General features: G+C 40.8%; 3 protein-coding genes across 3 annotated transcripts; all 3 read left to right on the forward strand.

Annotated features, from left to right (window-relative positions):
* The first annotated feature begins 1,858 nt into the window (after positions 1 to 1,858).
* On the forward strand, positions 1,859 to 27,061 carry LOC138420297 (olfactory receptor 56A3-like). Its single transcript, XM_069553412.1, has 3 exons — positions 1,859 to 2,048; positions 2,195 to 2,257; positions 24,383 to 27,061. The coding sequence occupies exon 3, from the start codon at positions 24,407 to 24,409 to the stop codon at positions 25,076 to 25,078; it is 672 nt and encodes a 223-aa protein (XP_069409513.1). The 5' UTR covers positions 1,859 to 2,048; positions 2,195 to 2,257; positions 24,383 to 24,406; the 3' UTR covers positions 25,079 to 27,061.
* On the forward strand, positions 3,721 to 4,674 carry LOC138420298 (olfactory receptor 56A4-like). Its single transcript, XM_069553413.1, has one exon. The coding sequence runs from the start codon at positions 3,733 to 3,735 to the stop codon at positions 4,672 to 4,674; it is 942 nt and encodes a 313-aa protein (XP_069409514.1). The 5' UTR covers positions 3,721 to 3,732.
* LOC138420296 (olfactory receptor 56A4-like) lies at positions 10,406 to 13,362 on the forward strand. The gene has a single exon (XM_069553411.1). The coding sequence runs from the start codon at positions 12,115 to 12,117 to the stop codon at positions 13,054 to 13,056; it is 942 nt and encodes a 313-aa protein (XP_069409512.1). The 5' UTR covers positions 10,406 to 12,114; the 3' UTR covers positions 13,057 to 13,362.

Raw genomic sequence — 27,061 nt, forward strand, 5'->3', positions numbered from 1 at the left:
GCTGAATTAATATACTCTATTGGGAAATAGACCACAGGGCCTTGGGGTACAGGTGTCTGACAAGGGCACCAACCCCTGTGAGCAATGGGGATGGAAAGGGCACAGTGAAGCTGGAGCCCATAAAATCAGCCTCTAGAGCCTTTGGAAGGGCCAGTTCAGGTACTTTCCCCAACAACCAGAAGAAGCAGCAGTGCAAACTTCTGGAGGTGGTAAGTCCAAGCTGGGGCCAGGAAAATTGTGAGGAAGGAGGCAATGAAGAAAGGAGGTGAGTACAGGAATAAAAAGGAGATGGAATGCTTTCAAGAGGGCCTAGTACAGATGTTGATCCTGTGAGGATACTTAGATCCTGTGGCCGTATAAACCTTGTATAAGGTTTACGGGCTTCAAACAACTCTAGGCTCAAAGCCCTTCACCCATATCATGGCTGGGAGAGTAAGGCTGTGCGCCTGGCTGGGTCAGAATCTTTCTTTCCGACCTAGTCTAAATCCATCTGTGAGCCAAGATGATCATTCTTTTTTCTAGGCAGCCATTTCTGAGCTTGTATATTCTACTATCAGTTCAGTTCAGTACATTCACTCAGTCGTGTCCGACTCTTTGCGACCCCATGAATCGCAGCACGCCAGGCCTCCCTGTCCATCACCAACTCCCGGAGTTCACTCAGACTCACGTCCATCAAGTCAGTGATGCCATCCAGCCATCTCATCCTCTGTCGTCCCCTTCTCCTCCTGCCCCCAATCCCTCCCAGCATCAGAGTCTTTTCCAATGAGTCAACTCTTTGCACGAGGTGTCCAAAGTACTGGAGTTTCAGCTTCAGCATCATTCCCTCCAAAGAAATCCCAGGGCTGATCTTCAGAATGGACTGATATATTCTATTATATTTTTGGTTATTTAAGACTTATCTGACCTTTCCAGATCCAATATATCATTGTCAGAGAACACGATTTCTTTGTTAGTACCTGGAACAAAGAATCATAGCAGACACTCCTTTATAAACATCAGCCTGTGAGTAAAAACTAATGGAATTGGAGTATTGGCGATCAAATCTATGCTCCAGATGGCCAACAAGTCCTCACTTCTTAGAATAAGAGGCCTTACTTTCAATGAGGAGAATACATATACAGAGAAAAAAATGGTTCTGGCTCTCAAGGAATTTAAGAGAGACTATAAGATGGAGCTGAAAGTATATTGCTATACTATATCAGTGTTACTGGAGGTCTGAAAGGGACATTTCTTTCCCGAGTCACTTAAAAGACTTTTGGTCATGTTCTTAACTCCAGTCTCCCTCCATCTCGTCTTTTCTTACACCAAATTCAAGAGTCCTCCTCATACCTCTAATACATCTTTTCTTCTCCACCTACATGCCTGTGTTCAGATCTTGATCACTTTTCCTCTGAACTATTTGGGACTCTCTAAAAGGTTTGTGTGCAAGTATCCTTTGTCTCGTCTGTAGCATGGCACTTCCCTGTGTGAAATTCTCTGTTGATTCCTTAGGATGTACCTGACAATGACTACTGCCAGGTGGGCTGTGAATGGCAGCATATGCTCCTTCATGCCTGTAAAGTTTGTCTCCTGACACTCTTCTCCCCCATCTCCTCTCCCCAAAGAAATTGGGATCTACCAGCCCACTAAACCGTATCATTATTTATTACTGAGCACCCACCTAGGCAGACCTTTCTTCTCTTGCCATTACCTATAAGAGTGACCCTCTCCTCTCCCCAGGTGAATGTTATCCCTTTTTGTTTCCTATTCTGATGCTCTTAGCTTGTCATATCCCTGGGTTAACAGAATCTCAGGAAATGATCCTTTTTGTCCCCACAACAACGCTGAAGCTAAATATCATTTATCTGTTTTATAAATGAGAAAACTAGGTACCAAAGAGTTTAAATAGATGTCAGGGTGGTACAATGAGTATAAAAGCCAGAATTGGAATTCATTTCCATCTAAGGTCCACATTTCAAGCATAACACATTGTTTCATTCATCTGTACTTCTGTCTCTTTCCAGTTGTTTGTAAGATCATCTTTACTAGAACCGCAACCATACTGTATTGTAAGTATTGATAGGTTAATTTTCCTCTATTAATTAAGCTCTCAGAAGATAACTGTTTTTCCTTAATCCATGTTATACATTTGTATGCTTTACGATAAAACTGAGTACTGAGAAGGCACTGACTCTTTTCTCATTTGTTCAAATAGATCAAGCCACTCTGAGGATTCAGAACTTGAAGTAACTGGAAAGGAGAAGCCTTTTCAGGAAAGGTGGATATGTTTACTATTCTTATTTCTCTGATTCACATAGGGTAATTTTCTTAATCACAAATGGGAATACAGGACAGAGTTGATACATCATTTTCCTTATTGCTGTTTTAATCCCAGAATCCTTGGTTTGTCTTAAAAGCCTTACAATCGGTAGAAATTGTGTGTGTGTGTGTATGGGTTCTATTGATAAAATCTGCATTTGGGAAGTCTGAGACATTCAAAGTGAAAGTCCTTTTTCCAATTCTTATCTGACAGCAAAAGTCTGATTCCTCCTTGCACCCACTTCACCCTCCTGCAGGAGACTTGTCAGACAGTACTCATAAGCATCATTAAGAACCTCAGCTCTGTTGACTACATACTGCCTGGGCTCCCGTCTTCATCCTGCCGTGATTCTCTGGCTCTTTCCTGTTCTTTGACTGGTGCGTCCATTGTTGTCATCCTTCTTAGTACTTGGTTCACCCTCATCTCTGTTTAGCAGTGAGGGGGATAAGACAGTACCCAATCCAAGAATCAAATGGAATCAAATCAGGTGAGTTTACAGAGCAGATTCCAAATGCTGGGATCATTGGGTCCGGCCACAAGAAATCACAGATAATTTTGCTAACCAGGTATATGAATTCCTATTGAAGTTCATATGCCTAAATCTCACTCTCTAACTAGGTTTCTATTTTATTTTTGGTAACCTCTTGGTATGCCTCAATACTGACAACCTCCTGGTATCCCTCAATACTGACTGTCTCTGTCACTAGGATAGGAAATTCACAGTCTTTTCTAAAGGACTCAAGCCAAAGAAAACACTCTTCCAATTTCACAAAGAGAAATAGCAGCAAATAATCCAGTAAGAGAATGATAAACATTATGCCTTGAAATAAAATCCTCTTTGAGGTTGGAAGAACATATTCTTCTTGGGTGGGGTCAAGGAATATTTACCTCTAATCTTTCATGAAAATAAAGAATCCTGAAGTTAGTCCCTGTCCAATTGTACAGAAATGGCTGGGCTTTTCTAAGACTTCCATGTGGTCAGCTGAACACAGCCCTCTGTGTAGCTGTCCCTTTTAAACTCTGAGGGAAGGAAAGCCTTAATTAAACTGTGCTTACTGAGGCTAAATATTGTGAAAGAGCTCTAGAGTCAAATTCCTTGGTTCTCAGCCCTGGCTTCACATACTAACTTTTTAATTCTGATCAAAGTATCTTCCTCCCCTTTATCTGTACACTTTCATTATCTGCAAAGTTAGAATAACAATATTAATTACATTTAAGTGCTTTTAAAAGGATGATATGAGTTAATGAATATAAACATTCAGCATAATATAGCATAAAGTTCATTCAGGTAAATGTCAGCAATGATTGGTGATGGTTTGAAAACTTCGTTGGGACAGGTTAAGAGCATATCTAGAAAGCATACTTTCTGCGGTAAAACATTCTGTCCTATATTTTAAGGACTGTGTGTTTTCAGTGTGATCAGAAAACATTACATGATATCACACAGCAACTACTCCACTCCCCCAGTCTCCGAATTCCTCCTCATCTGCTTCCCTAACTACCAGAGCTGGCAGCACTGGCTGTCCCTGCCCCTCAGTCTCCTCTTCCTCCTGGCCATGGGGGCCAACGCCACCCTCCTGATCACCATCTGGATGGAGGCCTCTCTGCACGAGCCCATGTACTACCTGCTCAGCCTCCTCTCCCTGCTGGACGTGGTGCTCTGTCTCACTGTCATCCCCAAGGTCCTGGCCATCTTCTGGTTTGACCTCAGGTCCATCAGCTTCTCAGCCTGCTTCCTCCAGATGTTCATCATGAATTGCTTCCTTGCCATGGAGTCCTGCACATTCATGGTCATGGCCTATGACCGCTATGTGGCCATCTGCCACCCACTACGGTACCCCTCCATCATCACTGATCAATTCGTAGCTAGGGCTGCCATCTTTGTAGTGGCCCGGAATGGCCTCTTTTTTCTCCCAGTTCCAGTCCTTTCCGCCAGACTCAGCTACTGTGCGGAGAACACCATCAAGAACTGCATCTGCACTAACCTGTCTGTGTCCAAACTCTCCTGTGACGACATCACCTTCAATCGGCTCTACCAGTTTGTGGCAGGCTGGACCCTACTGGGCTCTGACCTCATCCTTATCATTCTCTCCTACTCTTGTATCCTGAAAGCTGTGCTAAGGATTAAAGCTGAGGGAGCTGCTGCCAAGGCCCTGAGCACCTGCGGTTCCCACTTCATCCTCATCCTCTTCTTCAGCACAGTCCTGCTGGTCCTGGTCATCACTAACCTGGCCAGGAAGAGAATTCCCCCAGATGTCCCCATCCTGCTCAACATCCTGCACCACCTCATCCCCCCAGCTCTGAACCCCATTGTTTATGGTGTGAGAACCAAGGAGATCAAGCAGGGAATCCAGAAACTGCTCAAGAGGTTATAAGGGGTAAAAAGAACCAGACCCAACTCCTGAAATTGTTAAAGAAAGTCAGGAATTATTTGTATACTGGAAAGGGAATTTCACTTTTTAATCCTGAAATGAATTCTGATTTTTCTTTGCCTTAATATCTTAGATAAGAATGAAATCATTCCTCCATTATTCTTTGTTTCCTGTTGCTTCAAAGGAATTCTTTCTTTGTTACATATTTTGGGGAATTTTTCTTGGCAGAATCTTTAAATGAGAGGCATGGCAAGCCTAGTCAATGGCGTAGGATTAGATTAGGAGTGTTTGACCACTGAAGGCACAGAATATACATGATAACTTTAAAACGATCTGCCTGTCCCCTAATTTACAAAGGATGTGGAAGCCTTCCTTCCCTGTCTCCAGTTTCAGCCTGACAGAGCCCCACACGACTTGTGCATTGTGAAGGGTGGATTGGGCTGGACTACAGACATTACTCTGACTCAGCATCGAGCGCTTTGCCCTGAGCATTCCTGACATTCCTCTCTGGCACCTGTGGCAGAGGTGACATCTTCCGGCTCCTCAGATCATTTCAGACCTGATAAAATTTTCCATCTGAGCAACACCTCCATGTATATATATGTATTTACCATCACTTTGCAGAATGAGTAAGTATGAACATTCTGCATGTTATTGTCATTTAGTCACTAAGTCAACTCTGACTCTTTGCAGCCCTATGAACTGTAACCCGCCAGACTCCTCTGTCCACGGAATTTCCCAGACAAGAATACTGGAGTGGGTTGCTATTTCCTTCGCCAGGAGATCTTCCCAACTCAAGGATAGAACCTGTGTCTCCTGCATTGCAGGTGATTCTTTACCACTGAGCCATCAGGGAAGCCCACTTTGCATGTACATACATTAAATTATATAGCCATTAAGTGAGTGGTAAATTATTACCATTTTCCTAAGCACACTGCTTTCTGCTGCACTCTGAATAGGAGGAAAATCATTATCATACATCCCATTTACCTTGGGGTAGAAGATATCCATACCATTGTAGTGCTCCTCTGTCCCTACAGTCATTTCTACCACGAGTTTATTCTTTTGAGAAAATTTTACTTACATGAAGGTTCAAACCACTGGGCCCCAAAACTTTGAAAGCCACTTAAAACTATGAATTGAGCATACTATATTCATATCCACTTCAGTCTGAATACGCCATGAGGCTCCTACAAGCATATCTTCTTGAATTCTAAGAGGCAGTCTCTGGTGATGAGCGGCGGTGGTGCCACTCCAGTGCTCATAGCTTTTGAAGCTCTCTGGCTTCTAGCGTTGCTTGGTGCCCCCAGTTCTCTCCATTTTCCCATCTGGTATAGTCAAGGGATCAAAACAGGCTCTGATGCACCAATCATGAAACAGCAATCTGCTTTCACCAGACCTAGGCAGCTACCTAGTAAATTATCTTACTACTTGACAGCTTTGCAAGCCCTGCCTAGAGCAGTACAAAAGAGTATACCTATCAGTTTATCTGTAAAATAACCAAAGAGATAAATAGAGCTCACAATGCTGTATATCATGTTTTCTTCAGATCCCATGGAGTCCTTAATTTAGTGTAATTTTCCTTCTTAGGGAAGAATAGCTCCTGCAACTTCTCTCAGAACCATCTATGACTTGGTGCTTCCTCTGAGAAAAGCTGTTAAGATGTTATTCTTTGCTTGTGAAATGTTCTCAGTAGAAAAGAGTGACGGTATCATTCATTGCTACTATCACTTTTGTCTGCCTCCATCCTGCCTGTCATGATTTCTCCTTTCTTTGATTGATTATCCTTCCTAGTTTAGACTCTTCCTGAGTGAGGATTTTGGGTTCTGGCATGCTGACAATACATTAACCAGGTAGTAGCAGACACCCCTGGGATCCCTGTTTCTGTTCAGAAAGAGGTGGCAAAGTTGGAAGAATAAAGTATAGCAGGGTTATCTCTACCCCTACGCTTTACTTATGGTCAGTACTAGCATTGTCAGATAGGATGAAGCTGATATCCAATCCAAGGTTCCCTTCAGAAGACGTAGAGTTAGGTTCAAAGTACGAGACATAGTATCTTGTCCAGCTGTACTCCGTCATCTGAAATACACAGTTGCAAGCATAGTCCTGGAATTCAGGTAAGGTGGGGAAGACAAATTGTGTCTCAGCATCCTCTCCAGCTCCCTCAGTCTTCTTGCTGGCACCCAGAAGCTTTCTAAAGCATTTCCCTTTTGTTTCTGCGTGTATTCAGATGAAGTTTATAGTCACCCAGTGAGTGCTGCTGCTGCTGCTAACTCACTTCAGTCGTGTCTGACTCTGTGTGACCCCATAGACGGCAGCCCACCAGGCTTCCCCATCCCTGGGATTCTCCAGGCAAGAACAATGGAGTGGGTTGCCATTTCCTTCTCCAATGCATGAAAGTGAAAAGTGAAAGTGAAGTCACTCAGTCATGTCTGACTCTTAGTGACCTCATGGACTGCAGCCTACCAGGCTCCTCTGTCCATGGGATTTTCCAGGCAAGAGTACAGGAGTGGGTTGCCATTGCCTTCTCCAACCCAGTGAGTGAGTCAGATTTTAATGCCCTTATTGTCCTATCATTAATACTAAATCTTTCATTTGTCCTTTCCTACTTCCATTTAAGCCACTGCACAGCAGGTAATAAGGGAAAGTAATACATCTGTAGCACATTACACTTCATGCCCATTTTGCATGCACTCACCATAAGGAAATGACCCTCTTTAACGGATAATAAGCCTTTGACTGTGTGGACCACAATCAACTGTGGAAAATTCTTCAAGAGATGGGAATACCAGACCACCTGACCTGCCTCTTGAGAAACCTATATGCAGGTCAGGAAGTAACAGTTAGAACTGGACATGGAACAACAAACTGGTTCCAAATAGGAAAAGGAGTACATCAAAGCTGTATATTGTCACCCTGCTTTTTTAACTTATATGCAAAGTATATCATGAGAAATGCTGGGCTGGAAGAAGCACAAGCTGGAATCAAGATTGCCAGGAGAAATATCAATAACCTCAGATATGCAGATGACATCACCCTTATGGCAGAAAGTGAAGAGGAACTCAAAAGCCTCTTGATGAAAGTGGAAGTGGAGAGTGAAAAAGTTGGCTTAAAGCTCAACATTCAGAAAACAAAGATCATGGCATCTGGTCCCATCACTTCATGGCAAATAGATGGGGAAACAGTGGAAACAGTGTCAGACTTTATTTTTCTGGGCTCCAAAATCACTGCAGATGGTGACTGCAGCCATGAAATTAAAAGACACTTACTCCTTGGAAGAAAAGTTATGACCAACTTAGATAGCATATTCAAAAGCAGAGACATTACTTTGCCAACAAAGGTCCGTCTAGTCAAGGCTATGGTTTTTCCAGTGGTCATGCATGGATGTGAGAGTTGGATTGTGAAGAAAGCTGAGCACTGAAGAATTGATGCTTTTGAACTGTGATGTTGGAGAAGACTCTTGAGAGTCCCCTGGACTGCAAGCAGGTCCAACCAGTCCATTCTGAAGGGGATCAGCTCTGGGATTTCTTTGGAGGGAATGATGCTGAAGCTGAAACTCCAGTACTTTGGACATCTCATGGGAAGAGTTGACTCCTTGGAAAAGACTCTGATGCTGGGAGGGATTGGGGGCAGGAGGAGAAGGGGACGACAGAGGATGAGATGGCTGGATGGCATCACTGACTCGATGGACATGAGTCTGAGTGAACTCCGGAAGTTGGTGATGGACAGGGAGGCCTGGCATGCTGCAATTCATGGGGTCGCAAAGAGTTGGACACAACTGAGCGACTGAACTGAACTGAATGGATAATATTCCTACTCAGTGGACATGAGTTTGAGCAAACTCTGAGAGACAGTGAAAGATAGGGAAGCCTGGTGTGCTGCAGTCCATAGGGACACAAAGAGTTGGACACGACTTAGTGACTGAACAATGACAACAAAGTTAAATCCTCATCTAAATGTAACTTTTCTAAGAGTACACTTAATGTCTGAAATAAATTTATCTCTGTCCTCAGTCTTGAATATTTATTATTCAAACATTTATACTCCTTATGTAGACTGCCCCAGTTTCCCCACAAGTCTTCCTGGTTCAACTCTCTACCTATTTGTCACAACTTCCACATTGAATTTTTTTTTGTGTGTGTGTTTTCTCCACTCCATGTTCTCCCCTTCCTTTTACCCCATTCCTCCCTCACCACTTTCTTTTTCTCCTCCTCTCCTTCCCTTCACAAGAAATGGGCCTATGCTCTAGGTTCAGATGTCTAAAATGGTCTTAGCCCCACTGTGGGCTGTGGGAAAGAAGAGACAGAGTAGAGTCCATGGAGATAAAAATAGCCTTTGGATCCTCTGGAGGGCTGGACCAGAAGGTGCAGCAAACAGTCATAAATCACAGTAGCTCACAGATCAGTCTCCTCAAGCTGGTAGGTCTGGTTTGTATCCTGGAAAAATAATTAAGATGGGAATGATGAGGCATGTAGAACTTCAGGTATTCATTATAAACAGAGAGAAGAAATTCTTCTAGCAGAACTAAAGCAGGTCTGGTTCTGCATAATCAGTCTACCACTTTCCAAAAATGTGGTGCATCACAGCTTTCAAATGGGAGCAAAGTGTTTCTAGTGTAAGCTGTGTGTTATCCACTGAGTTGTCTGAGTAAGTGTTCTTGAACTAAATTTATACATTCATTATTTCCTGCAGCAACTGGAGAGCAAGTGTTTATATTTTCAACTGTAATTCAGCCCCTGCTCTTGAAGATTGCTCTAGAAGCACCAGAAGAGAAAGTGCCAGTAATCTCAGCTGCCTTGATTACCCCTGCCTTGCCCTCCTGTTTCATCCTGCTGTGTCCCCCCAGTGCTTTTTCCTATTTCTCTAGCTAAGACAGAAGAGCTTTTCTATTGCTCGAGCCTTCATGCTCTCCAGAGGACTTGGCACTGCGTGCAGAGTCAATATTTTCAGTTCACTGATCCAGGGAAAAGAACAGAATAACCAGCTGGAAAGAAAGCAGATGAGTTTGTAGAAATCTATGTATTTCCTTAAGGTAATTGGAATCTGGTAAGTTCGTATGGTCTGATGAACACAATGAAGAGTTTTTATCTGGATTTATGTCTGAAGTTATAGCCGTTTTAAGGCTCCAATTTTACCTTTTGAACCTTAGCTCTTTTGCCACGCTTTGTTAACAAAACCTAGTTCCAGCTTCCAAATATACCTTATGTGAAAGAATGGTGTTCCTAGGACCAGATTTGGAGATATCTGGACATTTTGGCATTCTTTACTGAATAGTTACATTGATTCTAAAAAAATCAAATAGCATCACTGGTTTAGGGAGGATGGGAGGAAGTTGATATCTAGTCTGAGTCAGGGAGGTTAGTGTTGGTGGGAAGCCCTAGTCTCTGGTATGTCTGTTTTATCTAAGATGAGAGCTCTGGAGGTGTGGATTATCTCTGTCCTAAAGGAGGTGTTCCCATCATGAAGCTGAAGGATCACTTTGCTAGGAAATTTCTAAAGGAAACTTGATGGGGTGTACTGAAAAAGAAAATAAAAACTATAATTTTGAGCTGACCCAGAAATAGAACCAAATGAAAGGAGTTCCCATATATAATACAGGAATCGTAAATGCCACGTGACCAACACCAAGAGCAAACCATAGTTCAAGCAAAGGAAAAAAAAAAAAAAAGAGAGAGAGAAAGAGAAACATTCAGCTTTCCCCAAACTCTAGAGACTGATGTCCAATCCAGTAGCCAGTACCCAGTCAGAAGATTGCTGTGAGTGTAAAATGCACACTTAATTTTAAATATTTCATACACAAAACAAAGAATGTAAAACATCTCGTTAACAGTTGTTTATATTGATTACATGTTAAAGTAATAATATTTTGGATATGTTGAGTAAAATAACATATTATTAAAATTAACTTCACGTTTCCTTTAAATTTTTTAAGCTGTGCATGTGGCCGGCATTGTATTTCTGTTAGAAGTGCTGCTATAGGTGGTCTGGAAAGTGATAACTTATGAGGCAAAACAGAAGAGCAAATTTGTTTCTTCCGACTTTGAAATTTGCCTTCAGATATTCACACTTACTTCTTAGTTTGGAGGAACAGGCTTCTACTTTCTCAGAAAGGAGAAGGGAATTGAATCTAGGAGGATCCAAAACTCATTAGGACCACTGCCATTGTTGATAAAAATTGGCTGAGTTTGGGATTCCTCAGAGTATTAAAAACAGGGACTTCCCTGGCCATTAAATGGTTAAGACTCTGTGCTTACTGTAGGGGGGACGCAGCTTTCATCCCTGGACAGAGAATTACATAATTACATCCCTGGACACCTGCATGCTGTGTGGTACAGCCAAACAAAAAAACAAAAAGAAAATGTCACTGGGGCCCATCAACCAATGTTCTAAGTTTTAGTATGACAATCATTTATAAGGTGATTTCATAAGTATCTTAGATTTATTCATAAGTGGTTATAGTGAACCAGGCCAGGAACACGTGGAAATCTGTTTATCTGTATTTGTGAATGATGGGGAATCCATGTGTGGTCAGATAAATACAGCGTGAGCTGCTATCACTCACTCCTATAATAGTACCTGTAAACCCAAACTGTTGACTCTTAAGGGGCTTCCCTGGTGGCTCAGCAGTGAAGAATCCACCTGCAATGCAGGAGCTGCAGAAGACCTGGGTTCCATCCTTGGGTTGGGAAAATCCCCTGGAGGTGGGCATGGCAACCCACTCCAGTATTCTTGCCTGGAAAATCCCTTGGACAGAGAAGACTGGAGTACTACAGTCCATGGGGTCGCAAAGAGTCAGACACGACTTACTTAGCGTGCACATACACTGACGCCTAAAATTTCTTTTTCTTCTCTCAACTGCTTGCATTAGGAGACTTTTCCACACATTCTTATTGCAAAATTTTTCTTTTTAGAACTCTTTAAGGTGCAATTTTCTGTAAAATGATAGTCATAATTCTAAAGTCTGGTATTTTCTGGCGAGGCACATAGGCCTGGTTTCTGCTTTGCCTGTATTGTCCTCTCTTGCTGGAAGAACAAGAATAGGCATTCATGCAGGGCCTATGCTGATACAGCATCAAGGCCTATATAAGCGTTTTTATAAATAGAGGCAGAAATTTTAGTGGCTAAGAGCTTCAGCTATAAATTCAGATTTGAGATTCAGAAGTTGGGAAACTGTGAACAATAAGGGGAAAAATGGGAATTATTCAAGCTAAAGTGGAAATATGGTCATTTTACTATCATTTTATTTGTAGAATTTTAATAGAATAAATGAGTTTATGTTTTAAAAGTGATGTGTTTATACTTATGAAATACTCACTCCACTATTATCATTTTTCCAGTGGTTCTTTGGAAAATAAGTTACTTTCCCATAGGTAGTCATGTTGTCGGAATGGATTTTCTCTTGTCTTTCAGATTTTCCAAAGGGTCAGCTGTGATCAAAATTACATGGGATCACTCAGCAACTACTCCTCTCCCCTAGTCTCCGAATTCCTCCTCATCTGCTTCCCTAACTATCAGAGCTGGCAGCACTGGCTGTCCCTCCCCCTCAGTCTCCTCTTCCTCCTGGCCATGGGGGCCAACGCCACCCTCCTGATCACCATCCGGCTGGAGGCCTCTCTGCACGAGCCCATGTACTACCTGCTCAGCCCCCTCTCCCTGCTGGACATGGCGCTCTGCCTCACTGTCATCCCCAAGGTCCTGGCCATCTTCTGGTTTGACAATAAAGCCATCAGTTTCTCAGGCTGCTTCCTCCAGATGTTCATCATGAACAGCTTCCTCCCCATGGAGTCCTGCACATTCATGGTCATGGCCTATGACCGCTATGTGGCCATTTGCAACCCTCTGCATTACCCGTCTGTCATCACTAACCAATTTGTAGCTAGGGCTGCCATCTTTGTAGTGGCCCGGAATGGCCTTCTTACTATGCCTATCCCCATTCTTTCCTCCCGACTGAGATACTGTGCAGAGAACATCATCAAGAACTGCATCTGCACTAACCTCTCTGTGTCCAAACCCTCCTGTGATGACATCACCTTCAATCGGCTCTACCAGTTTGTGGCAGGCTGGACCCTACTGGGCTCTGACCTCATCCTTATCATTCTCTCCTACTCTTGTATCCTGAAAGCTGTGCTAAAGATCAAGGTTGAGGGAGCTGCTGCTAAGGCCCTGAGCACCTGTGGTTCTCACTTCATCCTCATCCTCTTCTTCAGCACAGTCCTGCTGGTCCTGGTCATCACTAACCTGGCCAGGAAGAGGATTCCCCCAGATGTCCCCATCCTGCTCAACATCCTGCACCACCTCATCCCGCCAGCTCTGAACCCCATTGTTTACGGTGTGAGAACCAAGGAGATCAAGCAGGGAATCCAGAAACTGCTCAGGAGGTTATAAGAGGTAAAATGTGAGAGTCCTAACCTTGGGAACAGAAATTGCTAACAGGCAATGATTATCCTGAGGCATAACTGCGGGAATAAGTTTGGATGTTGCTTTCTCCAGTGTTAGAGTTGATTATGAAGATATCCGTAACTTGGTTCCTACTTTCTATTTCACTTACTGGAAACTTAGTCTTTTGCATTCTGGAGTTACCTGAATGTTTCCCCTGGCCTTATCTATGTAAGAGGGACTTATCAAGCCATAGTTACAAGAGCTTAACTAGAGTGATATTATTTTTCAAATAAAGAAAAACTGTTTCTATGAGTTTGCTTCTATTGTGTTTTGTTTGTTGGTCTTACTTTTTAGATTTCATATATAAGTGAAATCATGTAGTATTTGTCCCTTCTCTGACTTCTTTCACTTAGCATGTCCTCTAGGTCTAATTTTGTTTCAAATGGCAAAATTTTATTCTTTTAAAAAATGCCTGCATAATAGTTGTTTATATATAACCACATTTTCTTTATCCATTTATGTATAGATGGACATTCAAGCTGCTTCCATATCTGGGCTATTGTAAATAATGCCTCAATGTACATAAGGGTGCATGTATCTTTTTGAATTAGTGTCTTCCTTTTCTTTGGATAAACACCCAGATGTGGAATTTCTGGATCATATGGTAGTTCTATTTTTAGTTTTTTTGAGAGGGACTTGTCAACTTTTGTACATTGTAGATGCAGCAATTTACATTCCCACCAATAGTGCGCAAGGGTCCCCTTTTCTCCACATCCTTGCCAACACCTGATTTTTGGTTACTGTCAGAAGGGATGAGCATTGTGTGTTGTGTGTGTTGCGTGCGTGTATGTGTGTGTGTGTGAGGGTAGGAACAGGTGAGATAGATAAAGGGCATTAAGAAATAAAAAATTTCATCTATAAAATAAATGTAGTGCACAGTGTAGGAAATATAGCCAATAGTGTTGTAATAACTCTGCGTGGTGACAGATGGTACCTAGACTTACCATGGTGATCATTTTGTAATGTGTAAAAATAGCAAATCACTATGTTGTATACCTAAGACTAATATTGTACTTCAGTTACAAGAAAAAAGAGAAATGAATGTTACTGAAATCATTTTCAATGGCTCTCAGTTTCTTTAATTGCTTAATACTTTGCTATATGTTAGGTCTCTTAGTTCCACCTGACACAGTTCAAACTGGTTTGTGCCATGGATGTATCTCTTGTGGTGATGTAGAAGCTGGCTCTGAAACTTCGATTCTTATAGTTGAGTGAATAGAGCTGTCTCCCTTAGTTCTGCCAGATCTCGTTACTTATCTAATGTCATTTCTCTGGAACATGAATGTCTCATAGTTCTTTCCTTCTTTTTAATGAATAAAAGAAAATTAACAATGACTCGTGTGTGTGTGTGTGTGTGTGTGTATGGGCATATTTTAAGTGAAAATGAGTATTCTTTTTTCAGATGTACTTTGTCAACTTCTGACTTCATCTTGTCCTACCTGACTTTTCTATCATATTTCAGGTACCATGTGCATTCCCATTCTCTCCTGCTTATCTTCAGTCAGTCAGTTCAGTCGCTCAGTCATGTCTGACTCTTTGCGATCCCATGAATCATAGCACGCCAGGCCTCCCTGTCCATCACCATCTCCTGGAGTTCACTCAAACTCATGTCCATCGAGTCGGTGATGCCATCCAGCCATCTCATCCTCTGTTGTCCCCTTCTCCTCCTGCCCCTAATCCCTCCCAGCATCAGAGTCTTTTCCAATGAGTCAACTCTTCCCATGAGGTGGCCAAAGTACTGGAATTTCAGCTTTAGCATCATTCCTTCCAAAGAAATCCCAGGGCTGATCTCCTTCAGAATGGACTGGTTGGATCTCCTTGCAGTCCAAGGGACTCTCAAGAGTCTTCTCCAACACCATAGTTCAAAAGCATCAATTCTTCGGCACTCAGCTTTCTTCACAGTCCAACACTCACATCTATACATGACCACTGGAAAAACCATAGCCTTGACTAGACGGACCTTTGTTGGCAAAGTAATGTCTCTGCTTTTCAATATGCCATCTAGGTTGGTCATAACTTTTCTTCCAAGGAGTAACCGTCTTTTAATTTCATGGCTGCAATCATCATCTGCAGTGACTTTGGAGCCCCAAAAAATAAAGTCTGACACTGTTTCCACTGTTTCCCCATCTATTTCCCATGAAGTGATGGGACCAGATGCCATGATCTTCGTTTTCTGAATGTTGAGCTTTAAGCCAACTTTTTCACTCTCCTCTTTCACTTTTATCAAGACGCTTTTGAGTTCCTCTTCACTTTCTGCCATAAGGGTGATGTCATCTGCATATCTGAGGTTATCGATACTTCTCCTGGCAATCTTGATTCCAGCTTGTGCTTCTTCCAGCCCAGCATTTCTCATGATATACTTTGCATATAAGTTAAAAAAGCAGGGTGACAATATACAGCTTTGACGTACTCCTTTTCCTATTTGGAACCAGTCTGTTGTTCCATGTCCAGTTCTAACTGTTGCTTCCTGACCTGCATATAGGTTTCTCAAGAGGCAGGTCAGGTGGTCTGGTATTCCCATCTCTTTCAGAATTTTCCACAGTTGATTGTGATCCACACAGTCAAAGGCTTTGGCATAGTCGATAAAGCAAAAATAGATGTTTTTCTGGAACTGTCTTGCTTTTTCGATGATCCAATGGATGTTGGCAATTTGATCTCTGGTTCCTCTGCCTTTTCTAAAACCAGCTTGAACATCAGGAAGTTCACTTTACTATTGTGTGAGATGAATGCAATTGTGCAGTAGCTTGAGCTTTCTTTGGCATTGCCTTTCTTTGGGATTGGAATGAAAAATGACCTTTTCCAGTCCTGTGGCCGCTGCTGAGTTTTCCAAATTTGCTGACATATTGAGTACAGCACTTTCACAGCATCATCTTTCAGGATTTGAAATAGCTCAACTGGAATTCCATCACCTCTACTAGCTTTGTTTGTAGTGCTGCTTTCTAAGGCCCACTTGACTACACATTCCAGGATGTCTGGCTCTAGGTGAGTGATCATACCATCGTGATTATCTTGGTCGTGAAGATCTTTTTTGTACAGTTCTACTGTGTATTCTTGCCACCTCTTAATATCTTCTGCTTCTGTTAGGTCCAGACCATTTCTGTCCTTTTTCAAGCCCATCTTTGCTTGAAACGTTCCCTTGGTATCTCTAATTTTCTTGAAGAAATCTCTAGTCTTTCCCATTCTGTTGTTTTCCTCTATTTCTTTGCATTGATCTCTGAGGAAGGCTTTCTTATCTCTTCTTGCTATTCTTTGGAACTCTGCATTCAGATGCTTATATCTTTTCTTTTCTCCTTTGCTTTTTGCTTCTCTTCTTTTCACAGCTATTTGTAAGGCCTTCCCAGACAGCCATTTTGCTTTTTTTCATTTCTTTTCCATGGGGATGGTCTGGATCCCTGTCTCCTGTACAATGTCATGAACCTTTGCCATAGTCCATCAGGCACTCTATCTATCAGATCTAGTTCCTTAAATCTATTTCTCACTTCCACTGTATAATCATAAAGGATTTTATTGAGGTCATACCTGAATGGTCTAGTGGTTTTCCCTACTTTCTTCAATTTAAGTCTGAATTTGGCAATAAGGAGTTCATGATCTGAGCCACAGTCAGCTCCTGGTCTTGTTTTTGTTGACTGTATAGAACTTCTCCATCTTTGGCTGCAAAAAATATAATCAATCTGATTTGGTGTTGACCATCTGGTGATGTCCATGTGTAGAGTCTTCTCTTGTGTTGTTGGAAGAGGGTGTTTGCTATGACCCGTGCATTCTCTTGGCAAAAGTCTATTAGTCTTTGCCCTGCTTCATTCTGCATTCCAAGGCCAAATTTGCCTGACTCCAGGTGTTTTTTGACCTCCTACTTTTGCATTCCAGTCCCCTATAGTGAAAAGGACATCTTTTTTGGGTGTTAGTTCTCAAAGGTCTTGTAGGTCTTCATAGAACTGTTTAACTTCAGCTTCTTCAGCATTACTGGTTGGGGCATAGACTTGGATTACTGTGATATGAATCGTTTGCCTTGGAAACGAACAGATATCATTCTTTCCTTTTTGAGATTGCATCCAAGAACTGCATTTCGGACTTTTGTTGACCATGGTGGCTACTCCATTTCTTCTAACGGATTCCTGCCCACAGTAGTAGATATAATGGTCATCTGAGTTAAATTCACCCATTCCAGTCCATTTTAGTTCACTGATTCCTAGATTGTCAGTGTTCATTCTTGCCATCTCCTGTTTGACCACTTCCAATTTGCCTTGATTCATGGACCTAACATTCCAGGTTCCTATGCAATATTGCTCTTTACAGCATCAGACCTTGCTTCTCTCACCAGTCACATTCACAACTGGGTATTTTTTGTTTGTTTGCTTGTTTGTTTTGGCTCCCTCCCTTCATTCTTTCTGGAGTTATTTCTCCACTAATCTCTAGTAGCATATTGGGTACCTACTGACCTAGGGAGTTCCTCTTTCAGTATCCTATCATTTTGCCTTTTCATACTGTTCATGGGGTTCTCAAGGCAAGAATACTGAAGTGGTTTCCCATTCCCTTCTCCAGTGGACCACCTTCTGTCAGACCTCTCCACCATGACCCACCCATCTTGGGTGGCCCCACAGGGCATGGCTTAGTTTCATTGAGTTGAACAAGGCTGTGGTCCTAGTGTGATTAGACCTGCTTATATTAGATATATAGTTAAATTGACTTTCTCATTCTACTTTCAGCCTTGTTGTGTCAATTCTTATATCCTGTCCTGGTGCTACCTTGTCTTCCCATAGAATTCAGACTTACAAATTAGTGGATTAATTGAACAAAGATAAGTGGATTTTACTCTTTGCAATTCCTTCCATGATCACCCTAAAAATAGTGGAGATTCAGATTTTGGTCAGTAGTCCTAGGATTAATTTGCTCCTTTTTGTGACCATACCCCTTTTTGAACAGTCCAGTATTCTTGCCTGGAGAATCCCATGGACAAGGGAGCCTGGTGGGCTGCTGTCCATAGGGTCGCACAGAGTCGGACACGACTGAAGTGACTTAGCATGCATGCATGCATTGGAGAAGGAAATGGCAACCCACTCCAGTATTCTTGCCCAGAGAATCCCAGGGACAGGGCAGCCTGGTAGGCTGCCATCTATGGGGTTGCACAGAGTCAGACACGACTGAAGTGACTTAGCAGCAGCAGCAGCAGCAGCAGCAGCAGCAGCAGCAGCAGCAGCAGCAGCAGCAGCAGCAGCAGTATATGTTATTTTATAAATCATTTGAGGATATTCTCTAGTATAGCTGGTCTATGATGAAGCTGTGTGCTCAGTGGCTCGGTAATGTCCAACTCATTGCAACTCTGTGGACTATAGCCTGCAAGGCTTCTCTGTCCATGAAATTTTATAGACAAGAATACTGGAGTGGGTTGCCATTTCCTACTCCGGGGTATACTTCCCACCCAGGGGCCAAACCCACATTTGCTGTGTCTCCTGCATTGGCAGGGGTGTTCTTTTACCACTGAGCCACCTGGGAAGCCCATGATGAAGTTAGTCATTCTTTAAAAAATTATTAAATAATTTACTTCCATGGTATTGTCTTTCATCAAAACAATAGCTTTAAACTGCTCTCTCTTCTCTGTTTCACAATTCCCAAAACTAATTCTAACCCAGTACAAAACTTCTCAAGTGCTCTCCTATATGACCACTTTTCCAGTTGTTCCATGCTCATTATTTTCAGGATATGTCCATCTACATGTGCTTACAGATTTACTACACATCCCTACAATTATTCACCTTACTATTGCTGTTTCATTTTTTGGGTGAAATTTTGTGAAACTAGAGAATAGAAAGTTTCTATTTATCCATATATTTGTTTTTACTTAAGTGACATATTTTTTCCTGTGTAAAGATATTTCTAGGTTCAAGAGGGAGGGGATATATGTATACCTATGGCTGATTCATGTTGAGGTTTGACAGAAAACAACAAAATTCTGTAAAGAAATTATCCTTCAACTAAAATATAAATAAATTAAAAAAGATATTTATAAAATTTAATAACTAAAAATTAATAGTTTCCCTCATGGCTCAAATGGTAAACAATCTGCTTTTAATGCAGGAGACCTGGGTTAGGTCTCTGGGGTGGGAGGATTCCCTAGAAGAGGGCATGGCTACCCACTCCAGTATTCTTGCCTGGAGAATTACATGGACAGAGGAGCATGGCAGGTTATACAGTCCATGGGGTTGCCAAGAGTCAGACATGACTGAGTCACTAACACTTTCACTCAATAGTAAAATAAATCATCATAAAGTACTTATTTAAAAAAAACAGTTTTTCTAGAATGTAGCTAATATGTAGGAGGAAGTCATTTCTTATCTAATGACATTTGTCTTTTTAAAGGATCTCTTAAATACATCTTCCAAGTCTCTGAGTGATACTTCTTTCCATCACCAATAATATCTCAGTTTATGTAACTCTCAGACATCTCAAGAGAAAATGTAAGCTGGTCACTGATTTCTCATTTCATCTGAGTTTAAATGCAAAATTCTCTCTTTTTATACTGAAAGTGTGTGTGTATCTGCAGGGAGGCAGGAACCCAAGGGAGCAGTATTCTTAAACCAACTCTTCACGTTTCCAGCTGCATAACAGTGACTGTTATAGACACAGCATCTTCATCTGGGTAAAGCCAGAGTGGGAGGCCAAGTGGAGGAGTCACACATTGTCTGAAAGCAGCTGGGTTGTCGAACGGTTACTATTATTTGGCACAGACTCTCTCTGTAAGTATTTTTGGGAACAGTACATTGGAAAGCCAAGCATAAGTGACACTTGCAGTTTGGTCCTCAACTTTACTTACTGTTTACTTCAGAGAATGTTATTATAGCTGCAGCTGTTAGTATGTGAAGACCCTGAAGATCACTGATATCAGAAGAGCATGAGCACATTAGAGTGTGGGTCAACTGAGCTCATGGAAGTTTGGACTGGGAGTCCGACTAGAGAGTAGTCCTTCTTGAATTATTAGAGGCATATTGTTAACGTCTGAATTTGTGCCAACTGCCATGAAGAAAAAACATAGATATCAATTAGGTCTATCTGGTCCATTGTATCATTTAAAGTTTGTGTTTCTTTGCTAATTTTCTGTAGGGATAAATCTACCTAAAGAAACAAAATACCTATATATAGAAAACTATAAAACACTGATGAAAGAAACAAAGGATGACACAAATAGATGGAGAAATATACCATGTTCATGGATTGGAAGAATCAATATAGTGAAAATGAGTATACCATCTAAAGCAATCCATAGATTCAGTGCAATCCCTATCAAGCTACCAACAGTATTTTTCACAGAACTAGAACAAATAATTTCACAATTTGTATGGAAACACAAAAAACCTTGAATAGCCAATGCAATCTTGAGAAAGAATAATGGAACTGGAGGAATCAACCTACCTGACTTCAGGCTCTATTACAAAGCTACAGTCATCAAGACAGTATGGTACTGGCACAAAGACAGAAATATAGATCAATGGAACAAAATAGAAATCCCAGAGATAAATCCATGCACCTATGGACACCTTATCTTTGATAAAGGAGGCAAGAATATACAATGGAGTAGAGACAATCTCATTAACAAATGGTGCTTGGAAAATTGGTCAACCACCTGTAAAAGAATGAAACTAGAACACTTTCTAGCAGCAAATACAAAAATAAACTCAAAATGGATTAAAGAGCTAAGTGTAAGACCAGAAACTATAAAACTCCTAGAGGAGAATATAGGCAAAACACTCTCTGACTTAAATCACAGCAGGATTTTCTATGACCCACCTCCCAGAGTAGTGGATATAAAAGCAAAAATAAACAAATGGGACCTAATTAAACTTAAAAACTTTTGCACAATGAAGGAAACTATAAGCAAGGTGAAGACAGCCTTCAGAATGGGAGAAAATAATAGCAAACGAAGCAACTGACAAAGAATTAATCTCAAAAATATACAAGCAGCTCAATATCAGAAAAATTAGGACCCAATCAAAAAATGGACCAAAAAACTAAACAGACATTTCTCCAAAAAAGACATACAGACGACTAACAAACACACGAAAAGTTGCTCAACATCACTCATTATCAGAGAAATGCAAATCAAAACCACAATGAGGTAACATCTCAAGCCAGTCAGAATGGCTGCTATCAAAAAGTTTACAAACAATAAATGCTGGAGAGGGTGAGGAGAAAAGGAAACCTAACCCACTGTTGGTGGGAATGCAAACAAGTACAGCCACTATGGAAAACAGTGTGGAGATTCCTTAAAAAACTGGAAATAGAACTGCCATATGACCCAGCAATCCCACTGCTGAGCATACACATTGAGGAAACCAGAATTGAAAGAGACATGTGTACCCCAATGTTCATTGCAGAACTGTTTACAAAAGCTAAGACATGGAAGCAACCTAGATGTCCATCAGCAGATGAATGGATAAGAAAGCTGTGGTACATATACACAATGGAATATTACTCAGCTATTAAAAAGAACTCATTTGAATCAGTTTTAATGAGGTGGATGAAACTGGAGCTGAGTATACAAAGTGAAGTAAGTCAGAAAGAAAAACACCAGCTCAGTATATTAACGCACATATATGGAATTTTGAAAGATGGTAATGATGATCCTATATGCAAGACAGCAAAAGAGACACAGATTTAAAGAACAGACTTTTGGACTCTGTGGGATAAGGCAAGGGTGGGATGATTTGAGAGAATAGAATTGAAACACGTATATTGCCATAAGTAAAATATATCATCAATCCAAGTTTGATACATGAAACAGGGCACTCAAATCTGGTGCACTGGTACAACCCTGAGGGATGGGATGGGGAGGGAGGTGGGAGAGGGGTTCAGGATGGGGGACACATGTACACTCATGGCTGATTCATCTCAGTATATGGCAAAATCCACCACAATATTGTAAAGTAATTAGCCTCCAATTAAAATAAATAAATTAATTTAAAAAATTGTCCCTGATCCTAATGACCTAAATGAACCACCAGGAGAGGTGGCTAAGAACTGTAGTCCAGGAAGAGAGACAAAACCATTAAAAAAAACCTAGAGAATTCCCAGAGAGTCCATGGGAGGAAGATAATTTTCAAATAGGGAGAGTAGAGATTGGTCAGAATTGTACTTAAATGTCTAAAGTTAATGGGAGAAATAATCAGTTTGGTGTCTAAAGCTGAGCAGAGCTTCCCTGAAGATGGACCTACAAAGTTGGTAACTCTGCAGACTATCCTCTGTGCGTCAGGCAACCTGTGCATCAACAAACTCTCCAGGTGATTCTGACGCACACTAGTATTGAGGAACTGCTGGTCTAGATAAAAGAGAGTCCTGATGAGATGCCCATACTACAGGGTCAAGAAAAATAAACATCTCCAAACCTTGATAGGGAGATTTAGTGTGTGTGTGCTCCGAAATCCATCTATTGCTTCAGGAGAGAGAACAGCCCAACCTGGAAACTACTTTACCAGCAGGATCCTGGATGGTTAAGAAGATACTCTAAAGGAATGGACCCTTCTGTCTGTGAGCTTTTATTCTGGGGCATGTTTAAGTATTCCTCAGTTCTTCCCTTTTCTTAGAACCTCATTTCTTTAATTTTTCTTCTTTTTTCAGGAAATGATAAACAATTTGTTTGTTTTAAGCAGTTACTTACCAAAGACTCATGCAAATAAGACACTGCACAGCTGTCTTTTGTATTTATTGTTCTCTTTTTCCTCTCAGCACTAAAATATTTACCCATTTTGTTTTGTTCAGATTTTTAATGAGTGTTAAGCAACAGTGCCCGTAGTTAATGGTAGAGCAAGATGTGGAGATAGTATTAATAAGTTAAATGAGTGCAAGGTGTTATGATGCTTTCAACAGTCTATCAGTCTCCTATCTTAATAGTACTTATTGAGTGCTTACTGTGTTACCAGATATGTGGTATTTTTATTTGCGCTATAATAAAGAGATAAGATTCCACTGCTGGCAGATGGAACAGAGCTTTTGGAAGACAAATAGGAAATGTGAAGGAATATGAGAAAGTTTTATTAATGTTTTAATAGTAGCATGCTCAGGATGTTTAAGGGTCACAGAGAACAAGAAGTGGAAGAAGCATTTAATTATATATATATAATTATATTCTGTTATATTTCTGTTATATATATGTTATTATATTATATATATGTTATATATATGTTATATTTCTGTTATTACTTGCCATCTGGCAGGAGGCATCTCTGCACGAGCCCATGTACTACCTGCTTGCCATCCTTTCTGTGCTGGATGTCATCCTCTGCCTCACAGTCATCCCTAAGGTCAGACCCTCCCTGTATTTACTCCTGGGTATTCAATCATCTTTCTCTAAACACTACCTTGCTTTGCAGATGTAAATACTCTTGTAAAATTTTCAATGAGTTGCCAACAGTATCATACTAGGTCTATCACAACTTCCAGATATGTCTCCTCTCATTCTCAATGCCTATGATTTTTAAGGCTTCACTTTGTTTTTTCAAACTGAGAAGCCCTCTCTCAATGTCTGAGTCAGTGATATTCCAAGTTTTGACTTTCTCTTTACTTCTAAGGAGATTCTCCTTGACTCTGAATCACCCCACCCTTATATTCAAGGGCTCAAGACTTTTCTTTCTAAAACATAACTAGGGACTTCCCTGGCAGTCCAGTGCTTCTGACTTCACCTCCCAGTGCAGATGGTGTGGGTTTGATACCTGTTGGGGGAGCTAAGATCCCATGTGCCTCAAGACCAAGAAACCAAAACATAAAACAGAAGAAATATTGTAACAATACTTATTGTTCAATAAAGCCTTTAAAACTGATCAACATTTAAAAAACTTAAAAAATGTAACTAGATGTACATTTATGTCATATACTGAGGTAGGAGGCATAATTGGAAGATGTTTCTTATGTATAAGGAGAGGTTGGAGGGTGTCCAAATATAAGTATTAGGCTTATTGGATTTGACGTCCTTGTGATACATTTAGATGAGCAGATGTGACCATATGAAGTTTGGGTAAGAACTATAGAGATCAAGAGAAGACAGACTAGAAATAAAATTTTTTAAACAAAATGGTGTGACCTATAGTTGAAAAGTGTATAAATCGGGCTCTGGAAGTTGGGATGCATGTAGAAGGCATTTAGAATTAGGACACTGTCCCCATTAGGATTATGAGACTGTGGTTTAGGGATATGAGTGGTTGAAACCATCAAAGGATTATCCAAGGGTTAGTTAGGTACCCTAGGGTGGGAGTGAATGTACTGCTTTTGAAAATAACAATTCTGGCAGGTCCTGCTCATCTTCTGGTTCGACATGAAGCCCATCAGCTTTATGGGCTGCTTCCTGCAGATGTTCATCATGAATACATTCCTTCCCATGGAGTCCTCCACCTTTCTGGTCATGGCTTACAACCGCTACGTGGCCATCTGCCACCCACTGCGCTACCCATCCATCATCACGGAACAGTTTGTCATCAATGCGGCCATCTTCATCATCTTCCGCAATTTGCTGGCCACGCTGCCTACACCAGTTCTGGCTGCGAGACTCAATTACTGTGCCAGCAATGTAGTGGAAAACTGTATCTGTGCCAACATTTCTGTAGCAAAGCTCTCCTGTGGAGACATTCACCTAAATAAGCTCTACCAATTTGTGAGTGTTTGGTGCCTACTGGGTTCTGATCTGATCCTTATCTTGCTATCCTACTGCTTCATCTTGAGTGCTGTTATGCATTTGCAGTCAGGAGGTGCATCCACCAAAGCCTTGAGTACTTGTGGTTCCCATCTCATTCTTATACTTTTCTTCTATACATTGCTGCTAGTCTTCATCTTCACAAATAAGGCAGGGAAAAAAGTGTCCCCAGAGGTACCCATTCTTCTCAATGTCTTGCACCATCTCATCCCACCAGCCCTGAACCCCATTGTTTATGGAGTACGAACCCAGGAAATCAAGCAAGGGATTATCAAGCTATTCAAGTACCAGTTCTGAGAGATGTGAGTCAAAGATCAAGGATTATGGAAATTTGAGTGTGTCAGTGATGGTTTCAACTGAAGACCACAAGGAACACCATGTAACATCCGTGCTGCTACCCTTATCTTTTATTTAAACCTTCCTCAACCACTATCACAATATTTACTCTCAGTAACCCTTTCCTGAAACCCTCATTGAATATATGTTTTGGTATCCGTTATTTTCTTCATTCTGACCTCTTGCCATTGTGATAGCTCAATTACTCATTCATTAAATAAGTATTTAGTGCCTTCCACATACTACTCAGTCTTTACATTCCATATCCCTTCACATGTAATTTCCAGAGCAGGGATGGAACAGTGCTTCCAATAGAACATGAGGAGTATGGGCAGGACTGGAAAAACCAATGAGGAGTTTACTTCAATAATCCAGGTAGGAAATGATAATGATTTGAACTAAGGTGAAAATTGAAGTTATGGGTCACAAGATTTACTGAGAGTCCATAAGGAGGTTATAAAAGATTGAGAGGAATAAAAGGTGACACCAAAGTTTTTTTGCAAGAACAATTGGAAAAGCAGAATTGCCATCAATGGCAGAGCTTTTTTTTTTTTTTTTTTTTACATATGCTATCAGAAGTTTGGCTTTAAAGACTGAACCCTATTTCCATACCAAATTTCTCCAAAAGACTACTTTTGAAAAGATCTCCAGTATTCTGACAGGCCTACAACGATAGTCACCTTCTCATAGTCAATCTTCCTTTGTTTGTTTGGAGCCAGAAGTTCTGCTACTTGTGAACAGGTCTTCCCTGTCATCTCTGCCTTATCCTCCCCATGGCTGTATCCCCCACTAGGACTTCTACTACTTCTTAGACTTCTGCTTTTTCTTTGCTTAGTACTCTGTACTAATTGCTCCAACTAACTGGAACAGTATTCTCCTTATGTTCAAATGATGAACTTTTCAACATTCATAATCTCAATTCAAAGACCACCTATACAGGGAATACTTCCTTAATAATTGCATCCAAGGTAGCATACTTCTCATAGATCATGCTAACATGTTGTATTACCTTTTTTCTTTATAGCACTTATTTTCTGAATTTATTTATTTCTTTAATTTCCCTGTAAATATACTTAGATTTAAGTCTCTTTTGCTCATGACCTTATCCTCAAATCCTAGATCCTGATACATCTGACAATATTTCAGGTGTTGAATACATAGATAAGGGAACAACTAATCTCAAAATTTGGTGTGTATGGTCACTGTCATGTTCTGGAAACATTCTGAAATATATGCTTAGATCAATCTCCAGTGTCAGTTGGCATGTCCTCCAAGACAGGGGTCCCCAACCTCTGAGATCCAATGTCTGATGATCTGAGGTAAAGCTGATATAAATATAATAGAAATAAAGTGCAAAATAAATATAATGTACCTAAATCATTCTGAAACCATCTCCTATCCCTTAGCCATGGAAAAATTGTCTTCCACAAAACCAGTTCCTGGTGCCAAAAAGGTTAGGGACTGATGCTCTAAGATATCCATTTGATACATATATCAGTATAGGGGAAGACTTTTAAATTATTAGTAATGCTAAAATTGCCAATATAGCCTTCATTTTAACATTACCTGGATATTTGTTCTAAGGTTCAAAGGACCCCATTTCCTATTTGTATTTTTTCCAAACATTAGATTATAAAAAATTAAAATCAGCCAATTTCAAATACTGATGTATAAGATTATGAAAATCTGATGAAGCAAGATTTAAATGAGATAAAAATACATGTTTCCTTTATGAGAATTGTCTTTAAACATGAACAACCATTGCTTGCTGCTGCTAAGTCGCTTCAGTCATGTCCGACTCTGTGTGACCTCATAGGCGGAAGCCCATGAGGCTCCCTGGTCCCTGGGATTCTCCAGGCAAGAACACTGATTGTCATTTCCTTCTCCATTGCTTATCCTAATGTTAATAATCCTTATTATTCACCAATAAAAACTAATTAGGAA

This window comes from Ovis canadensis, chromosome 15, assembly GCF_042477335.2.
Source record: "Ovis canadensis isolate MfBH-ARS-UI-01 breed Bighorn chromosome 15, ARS-UI_OviCan_v2, whole genome shotgun sequence".
NCBI lineage: Eukaryota > Metazoa > Chordata > Mammalia > Artiodactyla > Bovidae > Ovis > Ovis canadensis.